The 19,640-nt window shown below is 37.5% G+C and overlaps 1 protein-coding gene across 1 annotated transcript in view; it reads left to right on the top strand.

The window, feature by feature from the left end:
• The window catches only part of PARG (poly(ADP-ribose) glycohydrolase), a 121,792-nt gene extending 102,481 nt beyond the window's left edge, over positions 1-19,311 (top strand). The window contains 2 exon segments of the mRNA XM_043981787.1: positions 14,820-14,948; positions 16,197-19,311. Of these exon segments, the coding sequence (XP_043837722.1) occupies positions 14,820-14,948; positions 16,197-16,363 (296 nt within the window). The 3' untranslated portion in view covers positions 16,364-19,311.
• Positions 19,312-19,640: the final 329 nt, after the last annotated feature.

Below are 19,640 nucleotides of genomic sequence, written 5' to 3'. Positions count from 1 at the left end.
AATATGAACAAGGAGTTTTCCAATAAAGAAATCAACACAATTTATAGTCATATGAAATCATTATTGATTAGAAAAATGCAAATTAAAACAACCATAAGATATCATTTTATACCTATCAGAGTAGCTAAAATAATAGAAGCGGTGAGTGACAAATGTTGGAGGGGATGTGGAAAAATGGGGACCTTAATTCATTGTTGGTGGATCTGTGAACTCATCCCAGCCATTTTGGAGAGAGATTTGGAATTTTGCCCAGAGTGATTAAATTGCCTATACCCTTTGACCCAGCAATACCACTCTTAGGATTGTTTCCCAAGATGATTAGGGAAAAAGGAAAAGAACCTACATGTTCTAAAATATATTTATAGTGACTCTCTTTGTGGTGGCAAAGAACTGGAAATCACAGGGATGCCTATCAGGTGGGGAATGGCCAAACAAGTTGTACATGTTTATGGTGGAATATTCCTCTGTTTTAAGAAATGATGAGCTCAGTGATTTTAGAAAAGCCTGGAGAGACCTCCACAGAGTAATGAAGAGTAAAATGAGCAGAACCAAGAGAACACTGTCTAAAGGAACAACAGTACTGTTTTAAGAACAATTTTGAGGGGGCAGCTAGGTAGTGTAGTGCACCAGCCCTGGATTCAGGAGGACCTGAGTTCAAATTTGGCCTTAGACACTTGACACTTACTAGCTGTGTGACCCTGGGCAAGTCATTTAACCTCAATTGCCTCACCCAGAAAAAAAAAAAAAAGAACCACTTTTGAGCAACCAAGTCATTCTATGTTGGAAGAGCCTATGTTGGAAGAAGCTGCTTGAATACAGAAAAAAGAACTGACATACACACACATGCATTCAGGCATATCTATATATTTATATGTCTATGTTGTGGTGAGTAAAACTGTATGTGGTTGCCCCTATTTCTGTCCCAAGTGTAGGGCAAATTAGCTGGAGTTTATCATATATTTGTTACTTAGAAATTAGAGGCTCCTGCACCAGTTTGGGGGTATTAAGCATTTATTAAAGTATATTAAATATTAGTAAAGAGAGCATCCATGGCTCTGAAAGATAGGAAAGCCTAGCTAGGAAATAGAAGAGAGAGAAGAAAGAAAATGGGGAGCTCTAGAGGGCTGCATCTGCACTCACCAAATTCCCAGGCGAGCGTCTGTGCAAGTTCGCTGAGGGCAGGAGCAGAGCCTGCCCATACACATTGTTCAAAGCTGATTGGTTAGCATCATTGAAATCTATCGGTTTACTGGATTTGAGGGTGGTTTGGCACAGTAGTGCTGAGTTCAGAGCCCAGAGAACAGATCTTCTGGCTGGAATAAGGCTTTCAGGTGGGTGTGGTTTTGAGTGAGGTAACTTCTTGGCTTTGGGCTGATCTTAAGAAAGGTCAGGCCGGTGTCTCCCAGCAGGGGCCCCTGGGAGTCCCAAAACCCCTATTATTAATAATTTTCTCACAGTGTATGCATGTATATATATATGTGTGTATATATCTCACACACACATATATATATGTGTATGTATATGTATATATAATTTTGTGTTTCTTATATATCCTTTATATTTGAAAATCTTCCTCATGGTCAGTTGCAGAATTTGTTGTCACCAAATTATTAAATTTAACCAGTATATGCCTTGAAGTTTTGCAGCATATTTTTTCCCCTCAATTGGCACTTTGTATTTCTGTGTTGAGAAGTTCTGGGCAGTTTTCTTCTGTTAATTTTTGGATTATAATGTTCAGGTTTTTTGACTTGTCAGATTTTTCTAGGAGACCTAGAATCCTTGTCTGTATATATCCTGTCTTCAGGATTACCATGTTTTGCTTGTATACCATTCATGTTTTCTTTTAATGTTACTACTTTTTGCTTCTCTTCTTCCAGATTGTTCTTGATTTTTATATATTTGCCTTCCTAATCCCTTTTTTCTCTTTTGTTTCTTTGGTGAAATTTGCCATTATAGATTCAAGTTTTTCTATTATGCTCATTATTTTTACTATGGAAGCCCAAAATCCTGCTTTCATGGTTCTTATTTTTCTCTTGAACCATTTGGGAACTTATTGCTGTGGTTCCTTGCTCTCTTGGGAATCCACAGTGTCCTCTACCTCATTAAGTGTTGATTTATTCTTCTGTCTTCTAATATTTATTCAGAGATATTTGGACTTCTTTAGCTATCCTTAAGCCTGTCTTCCTTGGGGGGGGGGGGCAATGAGGGTTAAGTGACTTACCCAAGGTCACACAGCTAGTAAGAGTCAAGTGTCTGATGCTGAATTTGAATTCAAGTCCTCCTGAATCCAGAGCCAGTGCGATATCCACTGTGCCTCCTATCTGCTCCTTCCCTTCTGTTCTTAATAGCTTTCCTATTGGTTTATCTGCTTATGCTCAAGGTTTTTGTTTGTTTTTTGCGGGGCAATGAGGGTTAAATGACTTTCCCAGGGTCACACAGCTAGTAAGTGTCAAGTGTCTGAAGTCAGATTTCAACTCGGGTCCTTTTGAATCCAGGGCCAGTGCTTTATCCACTGCGCCACCTAGCTACTGATGCTCAGTTTTCTTCCTCCTGAGATCTTTAGCAATTTCAATCTTTTTTTCTCATCTTATCTCTCACTTTCTGACTCCTTCCCATTTGATGGTGGATCCCCCAAGGACTGGACCTCTAAGCTCTCAAGGCTCTTCCCATACTTGGATGCCTCGTTGGCATTGGACTGTACTCTAGGTGACTTCTGGGAAGACAGAGTTGGTCTTATCTAGATTTCAGTTCCATTTCCTTCCAGCCTGGTAGAGTACTACACATACAATAGCACCCATGTACCAGTTTCTTTTGTTCCTTAGTTCTCTCCCCATTGGAAGCTCCAACTCAGCAACAGTATGTATTATTGTTCCACCTAAATATACACTTTTTCCTAATTTCCTTATTTCCTGTCCAGGCTCAGAATCATTCTTAGCCTTTCACTGTCCCCTGACACCCAGACTCAATCAGTTGCTATGCTGTAGAGGCAAACTTGATTAGCACCTTCCTCCCCCCCCCCACCTCCCCCATAGTTTAGGCCCTTTGTTCTGAACTATTGAAAGAGCCTTCTTTTTTTTTCTTTTAAGTAATAAACATTTTTATTTATAGTTTTGAGGTCCAATTTTTGTCCCTCCTTCCCTCCCTGAGGCAGCAAGCAATCAGATATGGGTTGTACATGTATGATTTTGTAAAACATTACCATGTTAGTCATTTTGTGCAAGAAAACTTGAATAAAATTTTAAAAAAATAAATGCAAGTGAGAAAATAGCATGCTTCAGTCTGTTCCATCAATTTCAGTTCTTTCTTTGGAAGTGGACAGCATGTCTCATCAATAGTCTTTTGGGATTGTCTTGGTTCATTGTATTGTTGAGAATAGTTGTCATTCACAGTTCTTCATTAAACAATATTGCTGTCTCTATGCATAACGTTCTCTTGGTTTGAAAGAGCCTTTTAAATGTTTCCCTTACCTCTCATCTCTTCCCTCTCCAACCAGTTCTCCATATGAATTTTTGCCAAGTTCGTATTCTTAAAGTACAGATCTCACCATGTCACTGTCCTTTTTAAGAAGCATGAGTGGCTTTTCTCCTCTCTCTCCTAGAGAATGTATGCTCTTAAGGTTTCTATCTTTGTATAACCTCTAATAAATGCTTATTGGATTGAATCTTGGTAAAAATTTGTTCCAGCAGATATTTCATAGCACATTATTGATCTTGTTATAACAGATCTTTTCAGTGAATAATCCTCTCTGACAAATGGATTCCCTGTTTCTGTGTAATGGGATAATTGATCAAATTGATCATTGGTTTAACCCAGAAATGCATTCAGCAAATATTTTTTGATAGCTATGGTGAACAAGACATAGTCCTGACCCTTAAGAAACTTACAGTTAGGTAAGGGAAACAAAACTCATATATGCAGGCACCACATGTCTGTAATCAATTATGTGATGTGGTTGAATTCATTGTGACAAACACCTTAAAAACGGCATAAACCAGACTTTTAGGAATTCAGAGGAGGGAGATGAAACATCTAGCTAGGGTGATCAGGAAAGACATGATGGAAAAGGTGACATTTAAACTGTCCCTTGAGGCATTGGCTCTGTTTCTGTATCTGGAGATGACTGCCAAGAGAATAGCATTGGGAAAATGCATTGGTTTGGGACATGAGGGTGGGAGAGAAAGCAGTGAATGTAGAGTCCTGTGCAGGGAATTCTTAGTGGGTAAGCATGTCTGGAGCCCAGGGAACACCTTAGAGAATGGAGGGAAATAAGAATAATAACTCACAAGATGGTGATAAGACACCTCATCTGACTCTCCCAGCCACCCCGCTTTGTAGATGGAAATGTTACCTTTTGGAGGTGGTGTGAGTTTAGAACCATCAGGGTTTGGGGACCCAAGGGTTAGTTGCTCAGGCCTCCCAGGTTTAAAGGAAAGGTCTGAATATGGTGGGGATGTTATAGTGTGCACAAGCTTATCATAACCACTTCCTGCCTTCGTCAGAGATGCCCAAGCTAGTTCTGACCCCAGGATACAGGAAGACAGTCCATCTGCTTCCCATGGCCATAGTAACAGTAAGCCAGCCTTCTCTCAGGGGTCTCCTTCCAGTGCTGATTAAGGCTGCCATTTAAAAAATATTGCTGAACTTTAAGAATTGTCAGGGGCAGCTAGGTCGTGCAGTGGATAGAGCACTGGCCCTGGATTCAGGAGGACCTGAGTTCACATCCAGCCTCAGACACTTGACACTTGGTAGCTGTGTGACCCTGGGCAAGTCACTTAACCCTCATTGCCCTGCCCCCCCCCCCCAAAAAAAAGAAGAAGAATTGTCAGTTAATGTAAAATACAGTTAGACCCGGCCATCCCCTTGGACACTGAACATTCCATTTCCTTCTGCTCACTCTTCTACTAACATGATCTGAATAGCATCTTATGGAGGCAGCGTGGTATTTGTTCTGAAGCCCTCAGAACTGCAGAACAAGCAGCACATTTAGACTTGATGTCAGGAGTACCTTCCTGACAGCCTGAGTTGTCCAGAAGTAGATTGGGCTGCCTCAAAAGGCAAGGCCTTGGGGCAGCTAGGTGGCGCAGTGGATAAAGCACTGGCTCTGGATTCAGGAGGACCTGAGTTCAAATCCAGCCAGTTCAAATCAGACACTTAACACTTACTAGCTGTGTGACCCTGGGCAAGTCACTTAACCCCAATTGTCTCACTTTAAAAAAAAAAAAAGGCAAGGCCTTTCCCATCACCAGAGGTTTTCTATCCAAAGCTGGGCGACATCTCACCATGCATAACGTAGAATGACCTTTTGTTCAGGCTTGCAATGGGTCGGCTAGCTTGTGAGGCCAGGTTCCAAGTCTTAGGTTCTCGCGATTCTATGATAAAGTGTTTGATAACACAGATGGATACCAGAGGAAAAGAGGAGTCATAACAACTCGAGTTCATTTTTAAGTTCATAGGATGAGCACCAGTGAGAGTATTTTTTGAACTAGTCTATTTGTTAGAAAAAATCATTACAATGTGGACCACGTGCCAGGAAGTGGGAATAGTGTCATTATTTAGTCATTTATTATATTGATTGTAGTGAGATTTACCTGTATCTGTTACGGCTACAAACTGGTGGGATGATTTGTGTAATCCATAATCATTTTGGTCCTTAACTTGATCTATCATCTCCAAATCCTGTGATCCTTGAGAGTATTTTATATTAACTGATAATTTTAGAAGTTCAGCAATATTTTTAAAACACATGATAATTTTGCTTACTTTTTGAAAGCAAAAAAATATAATTCCTGATTTTTCAGTCTCTTTGATTCATTCTTTATCTTCTGAATTTGTTTTAGGGAGCCTGTTTTCTACTCAGAGCTTATTGATTTTATGACAGCCACTTTTTTCTGTTTTGCACTAAGTAAAATGGATAACCAGGTTTATGTCATCAATCCCCAAATCTAGATCTGCCGTGGGCCTGGCCACATTTGATTGTCAGCTCAAGAAGTTTTATATATCCACATAAGGTCTCGTTCTTAACGGCTGCTCTCCATTGTATAATCCTCCAAAGGATGAGTTAATATCTCAATTCAGAACTGAATTTTGTTATCATAACAACCTTTTAAGTCACATTGGAAATTTTGACACATTTATCTCCTTAATCTTTTATTTGTAGTCACTGATCAATTGCTAATTGCCTTCTCGGTGTCCCTTATACCCATCCTTTTCTCATCTTTCCCTCTACAAACATTCTAGTCAAAGCTTTTATTACTTTAGTATAAATAAGCTCTTAGCTGTCTTTTGTCCCTCTAAGCTCTCCTTTGTAATATAGTCAGACTGATTTTCTTTAAACACTGCGTCTTAATCCTCTACTAAAAATTTTTTATGGAAGCTTCTTTGTAAACAAAGTGCTACCCACCTGCTATCTGTCTATCTATTCAGTTTATATATTATTTCCAACTCTAAAATTTAACCTCTTTTATCTTTCTAGCCCTTACCCTCATGTCCTCCATCTCTCTTTTTACTGCTACAACTCTGTAGCACACACCTTCTCCTCTAGTAAGTGCTCCTGACCATCTCACAAATGCTCCATGCTTATTTCTGATTATGTGGCTTCATCTATGTTCCCCTGGAATACTGGTACCTACTTCCTGCACACCTGAGGTTCTACCTCCTCCATGAAACCTTAGCCTGACATCCAGCCCTTGTTGGTCTTCCCTATCTATGAATTTCTTTTAAAGTAATAAACATTTTTATTTATGGTTTTGGGTTCCAATTTTTATCTCTCCTTCCCTCCCTGAGGCAGCAAGAAATCAGATATGGATTATACATGTATGATTATGTAAAACATTACCATATTAGTTATGTTGTACAAGAAAAATTTAAAAAAATGAAAGTGAAAAATAGTATGCTTCAGTTTGTATTCAGTCAATATCAGTTCTTTCTTTGGAGGTGGATAGTATGCTTCATCAATAGTCTTTTGGGATTGTCTTGGATCACTGTATTATTTTTTGGTTTTTGTTTTGTTTTTTTTGTTTTGCGGGGCAATGGGGGTTAAGTAACTTGCCTGGGTCACACAGCTAGTAAGTGTCAAGTGTCTGAGGCCGGATTTGAACTCAGGTACTCCTGAATCCAGGGCCGGTGCTTTATCCACTGTGCTACCTAGCCGCCCCTGGATCACTGTATTATTGAGAATAGTTAAGTCATTCACAGTTCTTCATCCAACAATATTGCTGTCTCTGTGTACAATGTTCTCTTGGTTCTGCTCACTTTACTATACATCAGTTCATACAAGTCTTTCCGAAATCATCCTGCTTGTCATTTCTTAAAGCACAATAATATTCCATCACCATCATATACCACAGCTTGTTTAGTCATTTCCCCAATTGATGAGCATTCCTTTGATTTCCAATTCTTAGCCACCACTAAAAGAGCTGCTATACTTTTGTACAAATGGGTCTTTTTCTCTTTTTTGGAATGTCTGTGGGATATAAACCTAGCAGTGGTATTCTTGAATCAAAGGCTATGCACAGTTCTTTAGCTCTTTGGGCATAGTTCCAAGTTGCTCTCCAGAATGGTTGGATCTTTTCACAACTCCACCAACAGTGGATTAGTGTCCCAGCTTTCCTACATCCCCTCAAACATCCAATATTTTCCCTTTTTTTGTTATATTTGCCATTCAGATAGATGTCAGGTGATACCTCAGTTGTTTTAATTTACACTTCTTTGATCAATAGTGATCTAGAGCATTTTTTCATGATTATAGCCTATCTATGAATCCTCAATGGATTTACAGTCTGTATCATACAATTCAAAACATTAGTAGACTTTTGTGCTGTTTATTCTTGAATGTGTTCATCTTCTCTCCCCATCAGTAGGAATTATGTTTTATATTTCTTTTTTTATTTGCCACAATACATAGTATGGTACTGACTCCTTCCTGATGTTAGTCACATTATCCCACAAAGGCCCTCACTAAAGTCCTTCTCTAGTACCTTGTTCTAGTGTGGATGTTACCCCTGGCTCTTGAAGGCTATACTATTAGAATATAAGCCTTGCCAGGTTTAGGGTAGGCTTTGAACATGGACTCATCAACTGACACCTCTGTGGCTGGCTCTGAGGAATTGGCCACCAATGGATAATATTTTTAGGCTCTTGCAACTTAAGCTTTCTGGAAATTAAGACATCAAACAGCTACTACTGCAATTCACAGTAGTGAAACAAGTACTCAAACTGATGAAATCATAAATCTCTAGTTATATTAAAGAAGTCCACCAATAAATGAAGTGTCTCTCCCACCCACTTCAAAATTAGGATGTATATACCTCAACCTTCCTGTAAGCAGATTCTGACACATTCACACTGAAAAGATTGGGTGCCTATATATGGTCTGTTCAGAAGCATTCAGGTGACTTTAACCTGAGACAGTAGTTAGCTGATGTTGGTTACTTCTGGGCAGTTATACCCATTTTAGGAGAGCATATCTTGAAATCTACTGAAGAAGTACTTTCTTAGGTCGTTTTTCTTTAAAGCCCTAAGAAAAATGCTGATTAGGACAATTATCTGTTTACTTGACCATTTATTTAGAATCACAGTTTGATAAGTTAGAGTATTCTTATAAATATGTATTGCTTGCTGTTTGATATGTAAAACTTTCAGTAGTCAGCAAGCTGACCACATTTGGATGAGGGACTATTTTGATTCCCTAGAGATTATGAATCCATTGATCTTTGTGGAAATAATTAATATACTTTAAACTACAGTCTTTATTTTCAGTATTTTTCTGGGCAAAGGAAGCTACTTGTCTTCAAGCATTTCGATTAAAGCTGCCAGATTCTTTAGCATCAAGGGATTTCCTGGGACTGAGCTTTTTTATTTAGTACCGCTTGGTGGCAGTTTGGTATTTTGCATGTTAATATAGCTCAAAACATGCATATATATCTTTCTGTGCAAGGCATGCATTTATAGTAGCAAATATTTATTTTACCTGTGTACTGATAAAAATGAATGGTGAATTTAGGTTTCAGGGTGTGATGTTGTTTGAGTCTTTTTAAAAAGAATATTTCTAGATTGGAGGGACAGGAAGAAGATTGGAAGTTTATTAAAATATAAATATATATATATTTATATTTTTTTGGTGAGGCAATTGGGGTTAAGTGACTTGCCCAGAGTCACACAGCTAGTAAATGTTAAGTGTCTGAGACCAGATTTGAACTCAGGTCCTCCTGAATCCAGGGCCGGTGCTCTACCCACTGTGCCAACCTAGCTGCCCCCTAAAATATATATATTTTTTATGAAAGGCCACAAAAAAATTTTTAAAAAGAAAAATATAGTAACCAAAAGTAGCTCCTTCAATTTCAGTCATTCTTCTCAAATAATGTGTCAAGATATAGGAGAGTTTGATTATTGAGAAAGGTGGCATATTGTTCTTGCAGATTTGATCACACACAACCTCATTGTACTAAAGAAGAGAATTTATAACCTGGATTTGATTCATTCACATTGAGTAGTCTCTCAGTATAGGAAATGTTAAGACTCAAGAAGTTACAGAATTCCTTTTTTGTAAGTAACCAGGGAGAGAGACAATAAAAATTATTTGAATTCAAAAATAAATTTCAGCTCTTTGTTAAAAATCTGTGAATCCATGCCAAAAACCAAATACTTGAAATTGAAAGTTTGTTTTACTCCCCTGTCTTATTTATGATCCGACTTCCCCAGCTCTAAATGCACATTACCATGTTTTAGCTAGTACATGGCAAGTGAAACCAGAAAGACTTTGGGAAAGTAGAGAAGGATGGATTCTATAGGCTGTTCCTGTGTCCTGGATTTTGTTTGAGAGTTATGGTGCCTCAAGAAGAGGTGCTGTCTCATGGGGCCCAGCCTGTGGCAGTGCTAATTCTCACCAGGAGCAGCATTGCCACAACATAGCCCTGGGGTATTTTGGAAGTCATGTCTTCACTTATTTTATTATAGGCCTTCAGATTAGGGGTAGCTCATGGCCAGAAGTTGTTGAAAAGGAATGATTTTTAAACGATTTGGGGGATTCTGAAATAACCATCTAGTTAGTGAAATGGACCTTCTAGTCCAACCCTCTTAATTTATAGATGAGTTAACTGAGGCCTTGAGTGATCAAATGACTTGCCCAACCTCCTACCCATAAGTGCCTGAGGCCCTGATTCTAAATACAGCCTCTTTCTACTCTCCCTTGGTAGAGAACCCATGTTCCAAGTATTGTCATATCTTATATCTATTTTATTCAAACAGAAAACATTTATTATGTATTTTTGGTCCATCATACAAGGGACTGGGGGTGGGGAGGAGTGGGAGTGAGGGACAAAAATAGTAGCAAAACATGAACCATGCTCATGAATAGCTTAGTCTAATTGGTGAAAACATATATATATATATATATATATATGTGTGTGTGTGTGTGTGTGTGTGTGTATATGAAACAATAAATAAGATATTGTGTGTGTGTGTGTGTGTGTGTGTGTGTGTGTGTGTGTGTGTAAAACCTACAAATCTCACCTTCAAGTAACATAGTCACATCCGTCCTGGAGGGGTTAGAGAGGTCATAGAAGGTGAGATCTTAGAAAGGACTAAACTAGAAACCTATTTTTGTGAACTTTCAAGAGTAATCATACATTACAAAATTACTCTAGTATATGACAGATTACTTTGTGTGTCAGTGACTACATGTTGATATTCCTAAACCACAGTCTTGTTTCGATCTGCTTTCCCATATTGTTACATTCTTCTCTGAGTGCATTCATTGCAAAGAGACCAAGTTGTTTTTAATTAGTCATGTATGCTTGGGTTTGGTTTGGTTTTGTTTTGTTTTTACAGCCCAAAGTTTCTGCCAAGAAGAAAATTAAAATCTAGCTCCCTGCAGTTCGGATTAAATAATTCCTTTGGCATTTAGACATGCTTGAAGTCAGAATCTGATGCTTTTATATCGTTTCTTGGACCCAGTCCACACACCACAAGCACCTTGTTATATTGCAGATCTGTCCTCTTTGCCAACTAGGGGCAGAAGAGTTCACTTAAATGTTCAGGCACCATTCTCTAGAGCTGTGGGGATTTGGGGTTTTAGGTATTGAAAGTAAGAGGGACAATATTGTATTTTAGCCATTATGATTAAACTTTTGGAATAGTTGGTTTTCTTTCAGAAAATCTCATATCATTTTCATATATTTATATTTTTATACATTCAAGGGAGTAAAATTATTGTTTTAAAGCTGGAAAATGACTGATGGGAGAGTTTTTGAATATGGGGTGTACCTATGTCAGTGGATTAACATCATACATATAAATGAACGTATATATAATTGAAAGTTTTTTTAACTTTATTTTTGTCATTTTCTTCTAAAACTTAGCTGTCAGTACCCCAGTCAGCTCAGTTACCACTGAATTGTGTTTCTATAAGGACCCCCAATGCAGAGCTCTTTGAGTCTGTTTTGTGTTGCGGCCTGGTGGAGAATGTACTGGGTTTGACATTAAAACACCTTAGTCCAAATCCTAGCTTTGGCACTTTATCACTGTGAACAAGTCACTTTCCTCATCTGTAAAACAAAATACAGATAACAATACTTGCACCAAACATCTCAGACACTGTGAAGCAAGCCCTTTTAAATCTTTTTTTTTCTTTTCTTTTTTTCTTTTTTTTTTTTTTGGTGAGGCAATTGGGCTTAAGTGACTTGCCCAGGGTCACACAGCTAGTAAGTGTCAAATGTCTGAGGCCGAATTTGAACTCAGGTACTCCTGAATCCAGGGCCTGTGCTTTATCCACTGCGCCACCTAGCTGCCCCCGCCCTTTTAAATCTTAAAGTAATATATAAATATAAGTTGTTGATATGTTTCGTTTTATACCTCTGTAAAGTGAGAATGATACTTGGACTAACTTTATCTGACATTTATATAACATTTATAGGGCGGCTAGGTGGCACAGTGGATAGAGCACCGGCCTGGAGTCAGGAGTACCTGAGTTCAAATCCGGCCTCAGACACTTAACACTTACTAGCTGTGTGACCCTGGGCAAGTCACTTAACCCCAATTGCCTCACAAAAAAACAAAAAACAAAAAAACAAACATTTATAAGACTTACAGAATGTTCTGTATATCTCATTTGAACCTCAAAACTCTGAAGTATGTGCTAATATAACCCCCATTTTACAGATGAGGGAACTGAGGCTGAGAGAGGTTAAATAACTCTCCAAGGTCAATTAGTAATCGGCCAAGTTAAGATTTGAACTCAGGTTTTTTTGCCTCCAAGTCCAACATTTTAGTTAACTAAACTGCCTCCTAAGGTAGTTGTGAGGTTCAAATGAGATGCTTCCTATAAGCACTTTGTAACAGGTGTGGGTGCTATATAAATTTAAGTTATTACTGTTAGAGCTATTCCTGGATGGAAATGGACAGAAGTTAGCCTTACCTATTCTTGACATTCCTTCTTTTCCTGAATGACACATTGAGAATCAACATGATATATGTAGTGGAAAAGGTCATTGCTTTGAAGGTAGAGGACATGGCTTCAATGACAGCTATGTTACTTAACTCCCAGTGTAACTTTGGGCAAGGCACTTCTCTCTCTGACTCCGTTTCCTCATTTTTTTTAAAAAAATTTTTGTGTGGGAGTTTTGGAGGGTGGGGCAATGAAAGTTAAGTGACTTGCCCAGGGTCACACAGCTAGTGTTGCATCTGAGGCTGGATTTGACCTCAGGTCCTCCTGAATCCAGGGCTGGTTCTTTATCCAGTGTGCCACCTAGCTGCGCCCTCCTCATATGTTTAAAAAAGAGGGGGAGGAAGGGGTGATAATTGCTAGATTCCTTCCAGTTCTAAATCTATGATCCTGTAAAATTGGAAATTCAAAATTGTTTCTGACTTGGGGAGCTGGATCTATTAAAGGTCTTTTGTTTACAAATGATTTATTTATAGATTTTCACATTCCCACTAAAAGGTAATAAATAATATGCCACGTTTGCAGGCGATGGAGATTTATTAGCATCAATTTTGATATGTAGATTAGCTTAATTTGGCACCTTTAAAAATGGGTTTACTGAAGCTTTAATAGATAAGTTGGTTAAGTAGTTTTAATTAAAACATCATCTCTCTTGAGATAAATTACTCCAATACTTATGAGATTAATGGATTCCAGTTATGGCACTCTGTACATTACTGATACTTGAGAAATGTTAATTGATTAAATCTATCATATCCCTTAATAATATTTAGAATTGTAATCTTAATGAAATGTCAAAGGTTCCTTTCTTGACCTGGTATATACTGAATTATATTTAGTTTCTGTTTGTTTTTTAAAAGCTCTTATAACTATTACATATTCATCATAGTTGTGGTTTTCCCTTTCCTGAGGACCAAGGCATGTATCTAGCATGACAATATGTAATGTGAACCTGTTGAATATTTTAAATTACTTCATTACTTCAGGAATCAGTGATTTTATTAGAGTAGATGCTTTCTCAGTTGATCTTCGCTGAAGGTCTTAGTGAATTGCTGTGGCTGCCATTAGTCTGTCAATAAGGATACTTCTCTGAAATTATCTAAGCAAGTTCTCGGTTGGCTGAGACTCACAGTCTTTCAGAAGCCAGGACTTGTGTTCTTCTGGCATAGTCTTCAGCAATCTGGAGTCACCTCCATGCATGCTACAATGAAGTACTGGGGGAGGACTTTTAGTGGAGGGTTGTTAATTAGGCTTCTCTGAGTTTAACTTTGTAAAGGATGTTGGGGCTAAAAAACTTGCCATGATGTAGAGTAAAGTAAGTGGAACCAAGAAAACAGTATCGCAATGCTTACAGCAAGTTAAATAAAGAGGTCACTAAAGGAACTCAGAATCTGAATCATGGAAAAACCAGTAAAGGTCCCAGAGAAGAGATAATGAAATATACCACCTTTTTCACAGCAGAAAAATGGGAGAACACATGGAAAAAACCAGTCTGGTTGTTGTCAGACATAGTCTTTTGTTGAATATTTTTGATTAATTGCTTTCTTTGGCACAAAGAGGGTTTAATCTTGCAGGAGTGAGTGGAAAATGCTTACAATATAAAAACAAGTCATCAGTAAAAGTTTATTGTTTTTTTTTTTAATTTTTAAAAAAGGGAATACATTACAAGTTTAGCAATTTACTTCTCTAATTCCTTCAGGGTTAATGAGCATATAAGTACCTTTTCACTAAATCCATTGCCTAAGAAAATGCAATTTTCTTGTCAGTGAAAGACCAATGGCTAAGTTTAAAACAAAACAATAACTATCTTTGAGAATAACTTAGTTTAGAAAATAGGACAGTTGTTTTAGCCTCGTGGCTGTGTATTTGTTGCCTTGTACCATGAAATACTCTAATAATGAATGATAGCAGACATTTCTATAGCATCAAATTATGCTATAGATGATATTCTTATGTTATCTTACTTGATCTTCCCAAGGGCCCTAGGAGGTATATACATTTTTATAGTGAAATAACTATCCCCATTTTATAGATAAGAAAACTGAGGCTTAGTTTAAATGACTTGCCCATGGTCACACAGCTGACAAGTATAGAGGATAGACTTCAAACCCAGGTCTCAGCTGATTCTGAGTCCAGTGATCACTGTACTACACTGATTTTGTGTTCTTAAAGAAACCATGGAGAATCCCAATATTGAGAGAGTTTTTTTCCCTTTCATCACAATTCATAATCTCAAGGGATTTGGATAGTGAGCCTTTAATCTAAGCTTGTGTTGTTGCTTACGAGCTGTAACATAGCTGGTTTTAAAAAGTTAGAGGTACCTTGGCATGTATTGTCATACTGTGGATTTGTGATTGGTATTATTTTTTCTTTGCTTAAGCCTTAATACAAATATTGGCAGCAGCTGCAGCTGAACGAGATGTGGCTTATTTTACCTTTGGGGATTCAGAATTGATGAGAGACATTTATAGCATGCACACCTTCCTTACTGAAAGAGGACAGACAGTTGGTAAGTACATGGTAATCTTCTTGTCTCTATTTAGAAGAGGTGTTTGCTAAACCTGGGTGCATGTCACAGGCAGGAAGGGAAAGAATTTATTTGGGAAAAGGAGACAAAGCCAGGGTAGGTGTGAAATTTCTGGGTTTGGGTTTGTTTGTGGTGTTTTAGTTTACCAGTATGATTATTTGTCTATATGTCCATAACATAGTCAATGAACGTAGCATGACTAATTCTTGTTAAAGGACCCTGAACATGATGGGACTTTTCATTCCCCCTTTCACATTTGTCAAACACCAGATGTAGAGAGGTAGGTATCAACTGACTCGTGCTTACTGAATATAGTGGAATGCTTATTGTTTATGGATGGTTGGTTTGGGTTTTTTTTCCCAGGTTAACTCAAAAAGCTTTCCAACATCATTCAGAAGCTGAATGACTCAGCAATGGTCAAGTCAATAAGAACTTAAGTGTTTACTTATGTGCTAGGCAGCCTGTGTTACTACTTGTACCATCTAACTCTGTATCACACAAGGAAAAAACTACATATGCATGCATGTGTACCCATGCACTTAAGGTTGTGAGATAGAGGCAAATGAGTTTTTAAAACGTTTTGTTTTTTACAAGATTGTTCTCCAGGCCAAAAGATATATTTATTTTCTTTTTCTTTAAAAAAATTATTTATTTTTAAAATCTCATTATTTATTTATTTTTGTTTGGATTTTTTGGTAATAATAAATTTATTTAGAATTTTCTCCAAGTTACATGTAAAAACAAATTTTCACATTGATTAAAACTTTGCATTCTAAATTCTCTTCTTCCCTCCTTCCCCTACCCTCCCTAAGAAATCAAGCAATTCAATATGTTATACATGTGCAATCATGCAAAACATCTCCATATTAATCAGGTTGTGAAAGAAAACAGACAAAATAACTTTAGAAAGAGGAACTAACAAAAAAATTATACTTCAGTCTGTATTCAGATACCATCAGTTCTGCATTTTTCATAAGTCCTTCTGATAGCATCCTGATCATCATTTCTTTCACAGTTACTGTTGCTAACTGTATTGTCCTCCATCCTATTCCCTCCCTTTGATATTTACTCTATTTTCTATCTTCCAAAAAGATATATTTCTTAAAGCTAAATTGTAGGATATGATCTTTAGATTTTCATAAAACCAGGAGGGTACTTTTGTAGATTTTCATCTGTACATTGTCACCTTTATTTAATGTTAAATAGTCTGAAATTGTCTTTCTTTTCTAGGGCAAGTTTATAAGGTGCTGCTCCGGTATTATAATGAAGAATGCAAAAGCTGTTCAAGCTCAGGACCAGATGTCAAGCTTTATCCTTTCATTTACAGTATCATTGACTCCTGTGCAGATACCACCGACCATAATGGGAAGAGGACAGGACTCCGTGGAGTGGAATGAACGGGGCTCCTCGGTCAATGTGGGTCCTTTCTTCTCCTACTTCCCTCGTCCTTCCAATATGCTGTTTGAATTGCTGGGTGTAATATATGAACTGGCTTAACTTAACATAATTGTGTATATAATCTTGCATTTGTAATCCAGTATGCTGTCTCGTTTTGGAGAGATGGAATTTTTCAGGTTGTCCATTTAAACCACCTCCATCCTAATTTAGAGTAGGTATTGTTAGGTATAATTTTATTTCTGTTTTTCTTTTATTCATCAGCACATTTCAGTCCATATTCTATAGGTTCCACAGTCCATCAATTTTCTTATTGAAAACCTGTAAAAGGTTATTCTTAATCCTTCAGTTTCCTTTTTTGATGCCTATAAATCACACAAATTGCCTCTATAGCTAAGTGAGTACTAGTGATTCCTGGGTGTTCTGTTTAAAAGCCTTGTAGTTGTTTTTTTATTAACTGTGCTCACAAATAATACTTTCTCCTCCACCTCAAACTTAAGGATTAATGTGGCTGCATTCTTTGAGATTTTTTAAATGAAGTGTGTGTGCATATACATATACAGATATCAATACACACACATATGTTTCCATACATGTAGCACAATACAAATGTCCTGGGTTTAAATATGTCTTCAATATAAAAATCATTCTGTTTTTAAAAAATTTTGCTGGTGAAGCACTACCTACATCAACTTATCTGTCCTTTTTTCTTAAAACCCATTTTACTTTATAGTATTTTTGAAATCCTACAAAGATGGAGGAAAATACAATAGAAGGGAAGAGGCCCGTGTGAAACAGATTTGAAAGTGTTCAAGCTTTAAAAAAAAACAAACTAGGATCAATATATCAGTGGTAGATGAGGAAGTGTATATAGCAAGAAGTTGGGAACTGGAACTCGAAGCTAATTTATCTTTATTGCAATTCCTCTGGTATCTTGGGGATACATAGTTAACAGATTTTCAGTGGCATATCATTTAGAAGCTATTCACTCTCTCATAGCTATATTTTTTTGTAGACCAGTATAATTTGTGCCCACAAAAGGCAAATGAAACTGGAGTGATGGAAAATTATTAGGCTTGGGCTTTATCAGGGTCTCTGTCTTATGTCCTCTTAGCTACAGTTAGACATACATACAACTGAAAACCACTTGTGAAAGGCTACATACACTTCAGGAAATTGGAAAGAAGGGTTATATTAGTGTCTTGTTACAAGCAGAAAAACATGAGACCAGGATTTCAAGCCAGTTCTAGAACATAACCAGGCTGTCAGAACTCTGGTTTGTGGTCAATCAGTAGGAAATATTGTCCAAATCCAGTTCTGTTTGGAAGCACTTATGGACTCCAAATGTTAGAACCGGCAAGGACCTCCACTGTGAGTTAGTTAAACTCTCACTTTAGAGATGGAGAGACAAGGCCTGTTGGGGTTATATGGCCTGCTGAAAACCACTTACTACATTAGTAGCAGAGCTCAGGTCAGACCATCTATGTACTGATCTCAGTCTGGGGCTTTCCAGAGAACTTCCAGGACTCTGCTCTAATAGAATTTTATTGTACTAGTATTATGCAAACTCTTCCTCTGTTAGGACCCCCAGGCAATTCTCTAAGACTATAAGATTTACGGATGAGTTCCTTATCTGCATCAGTGCAGGAGGTTTTCATAGCAGGAGTTTCCCATGCTGATGAAATTACAAATTTGGACCCAAAACATTAAAATAATCGCACCATTAGTTAGCTAAGACCTAGGTTTATTTTTGTTTACATAGAAATACCCCTCATAATAGCACAACTAAATTTTTTGAGCGGTAATGTAGTTACTACATTTTAACCAGTCCTCCCATAAGGTTTCAGATCCTTGCTATGGTGTCATTAGACTCCTCACTGAGACAACTCTGGGTCCTGTTCCCTGCCTAGGCAGTTCTGTGTCTACTTTCTTGAACTCTGCCCCTTTGTGATCTTTCACCTGGAGGAGTATTTTCAGGAAGCCAATTAGTATTAGCTAACAGTATAACATTTTACATTTGTTGATACACATATGATTGGCAGTAGCTTTTATCAAACCAGCTAAAGATACTACTAACTTTCACCCTAACTTGGCCAAGAGCTTGAAATTCACTTTTCTTTTCCCCTATTGTTAGTATCTTTTACTTTTCCTTCCAGCCCAGTTAGAACTTTGGCCAAATAATCATAGTTACATTTTATTTTCTTACGTCCACTCCAACATTGAGTAGACTGTTGTTCTTCAAATCAGTTCAAAAGGGGCTTCAGTGCATAGTAAACTGTAGAAATGAACAAACCCAGGTGAAGGTTCCCAGAGGTAATGGTCTTCCAAACTCATGGCCCTCATTCTCACTTCTTCTTGGTGCTGAACTAGGGAAATAAGTAGTTTCATCTCTTCTTTCCGAGCTAGTTCCTTTTTCTCAAATGTAATAAGGATAGTACATTTAGATGGCATGAAATTTTTAAAGTTGTACAGTTTTTGTGTGGGAAAGAGGTATGGAGATCATCATTAGATGATCAGTTTCTTCCTTAATGGCCTGTGGGCTATTCAGACCAGATTGAGACCTTTGTTATTCTTCATCCAGAAAGTACCTGAGCTAATAATATTTTCTCTTTTCACTGGAGTATTCAATAATCAGAGGAGGAAAAATGTCTATCTCTACTTTGAGATATTTATTGTCCTTTTATCTACTTGAACTAAAGCAAATGGTTTTCATTGTCATTTAATGGTGTCTACTCTTTTTTTCTGTAAAAATGAGAATAAAGAGGTATCTTTATAACCATCTAGAATTTTTTCAATATATCACATACGTAGTTCTGAGAAAGTTCTCAGGGGTTGGCAGAGGGAGAAGGAAAATTAAATTTGAATCAAAACTTGACTATCATAATTCTTACCCTAATCTTCCTTGAAAGAGTAAAAGGGCAGAAAAAATAAACGATATTCAAATTCTTTACTAAGTGCCTGGCATTGATCATTACTCATTACTCATGGTAAGCATGTATAGGATTGGTTCTGATGTCTTTAAGTGAATGGTTCTAACCCTTCATCAACATTTACAGCAGCACAGATTTGCCAGATTTGTGGTTTGGAAAAGAACTTTACCAGGAATTCTATGACCCATGCACTTCTCACCAATACTGCTTTTTTGGGGAAAATTAACATGCACTTAATTCCCATCTACTTTTCCCCCTCTTGCCTCTAGTAATCTTTTTAGCCTCATGTAGGGGCATGCTGAGCCAGCTCTAACTGATCCAGAGAGCCAGTTGTTGAGTTTTCAGTGTA

This window comes from Dromiciops gliroides, chromosome 2 (genome assembly GCF_019393635.1).
Source record: "Dromiciops gliroides isolate mDroGli1 chromosome 2, mDroGli1.pri, whole genome shotgun sequence".
In the NCBI taxonomy this organism is placed as follows: domain Eukaryota; kingdom Metazoa; phylum Chordata; class Mammalia; order Microbiotheria; family Microbiotheriidae; genus Dromiciops; species Dromiciops gliroides.
The sequence above is the reverse complement of the archived record's forward strand: the minus strand, read 5'-3'. Positions and strand labels throughout refer to the sequence as shown.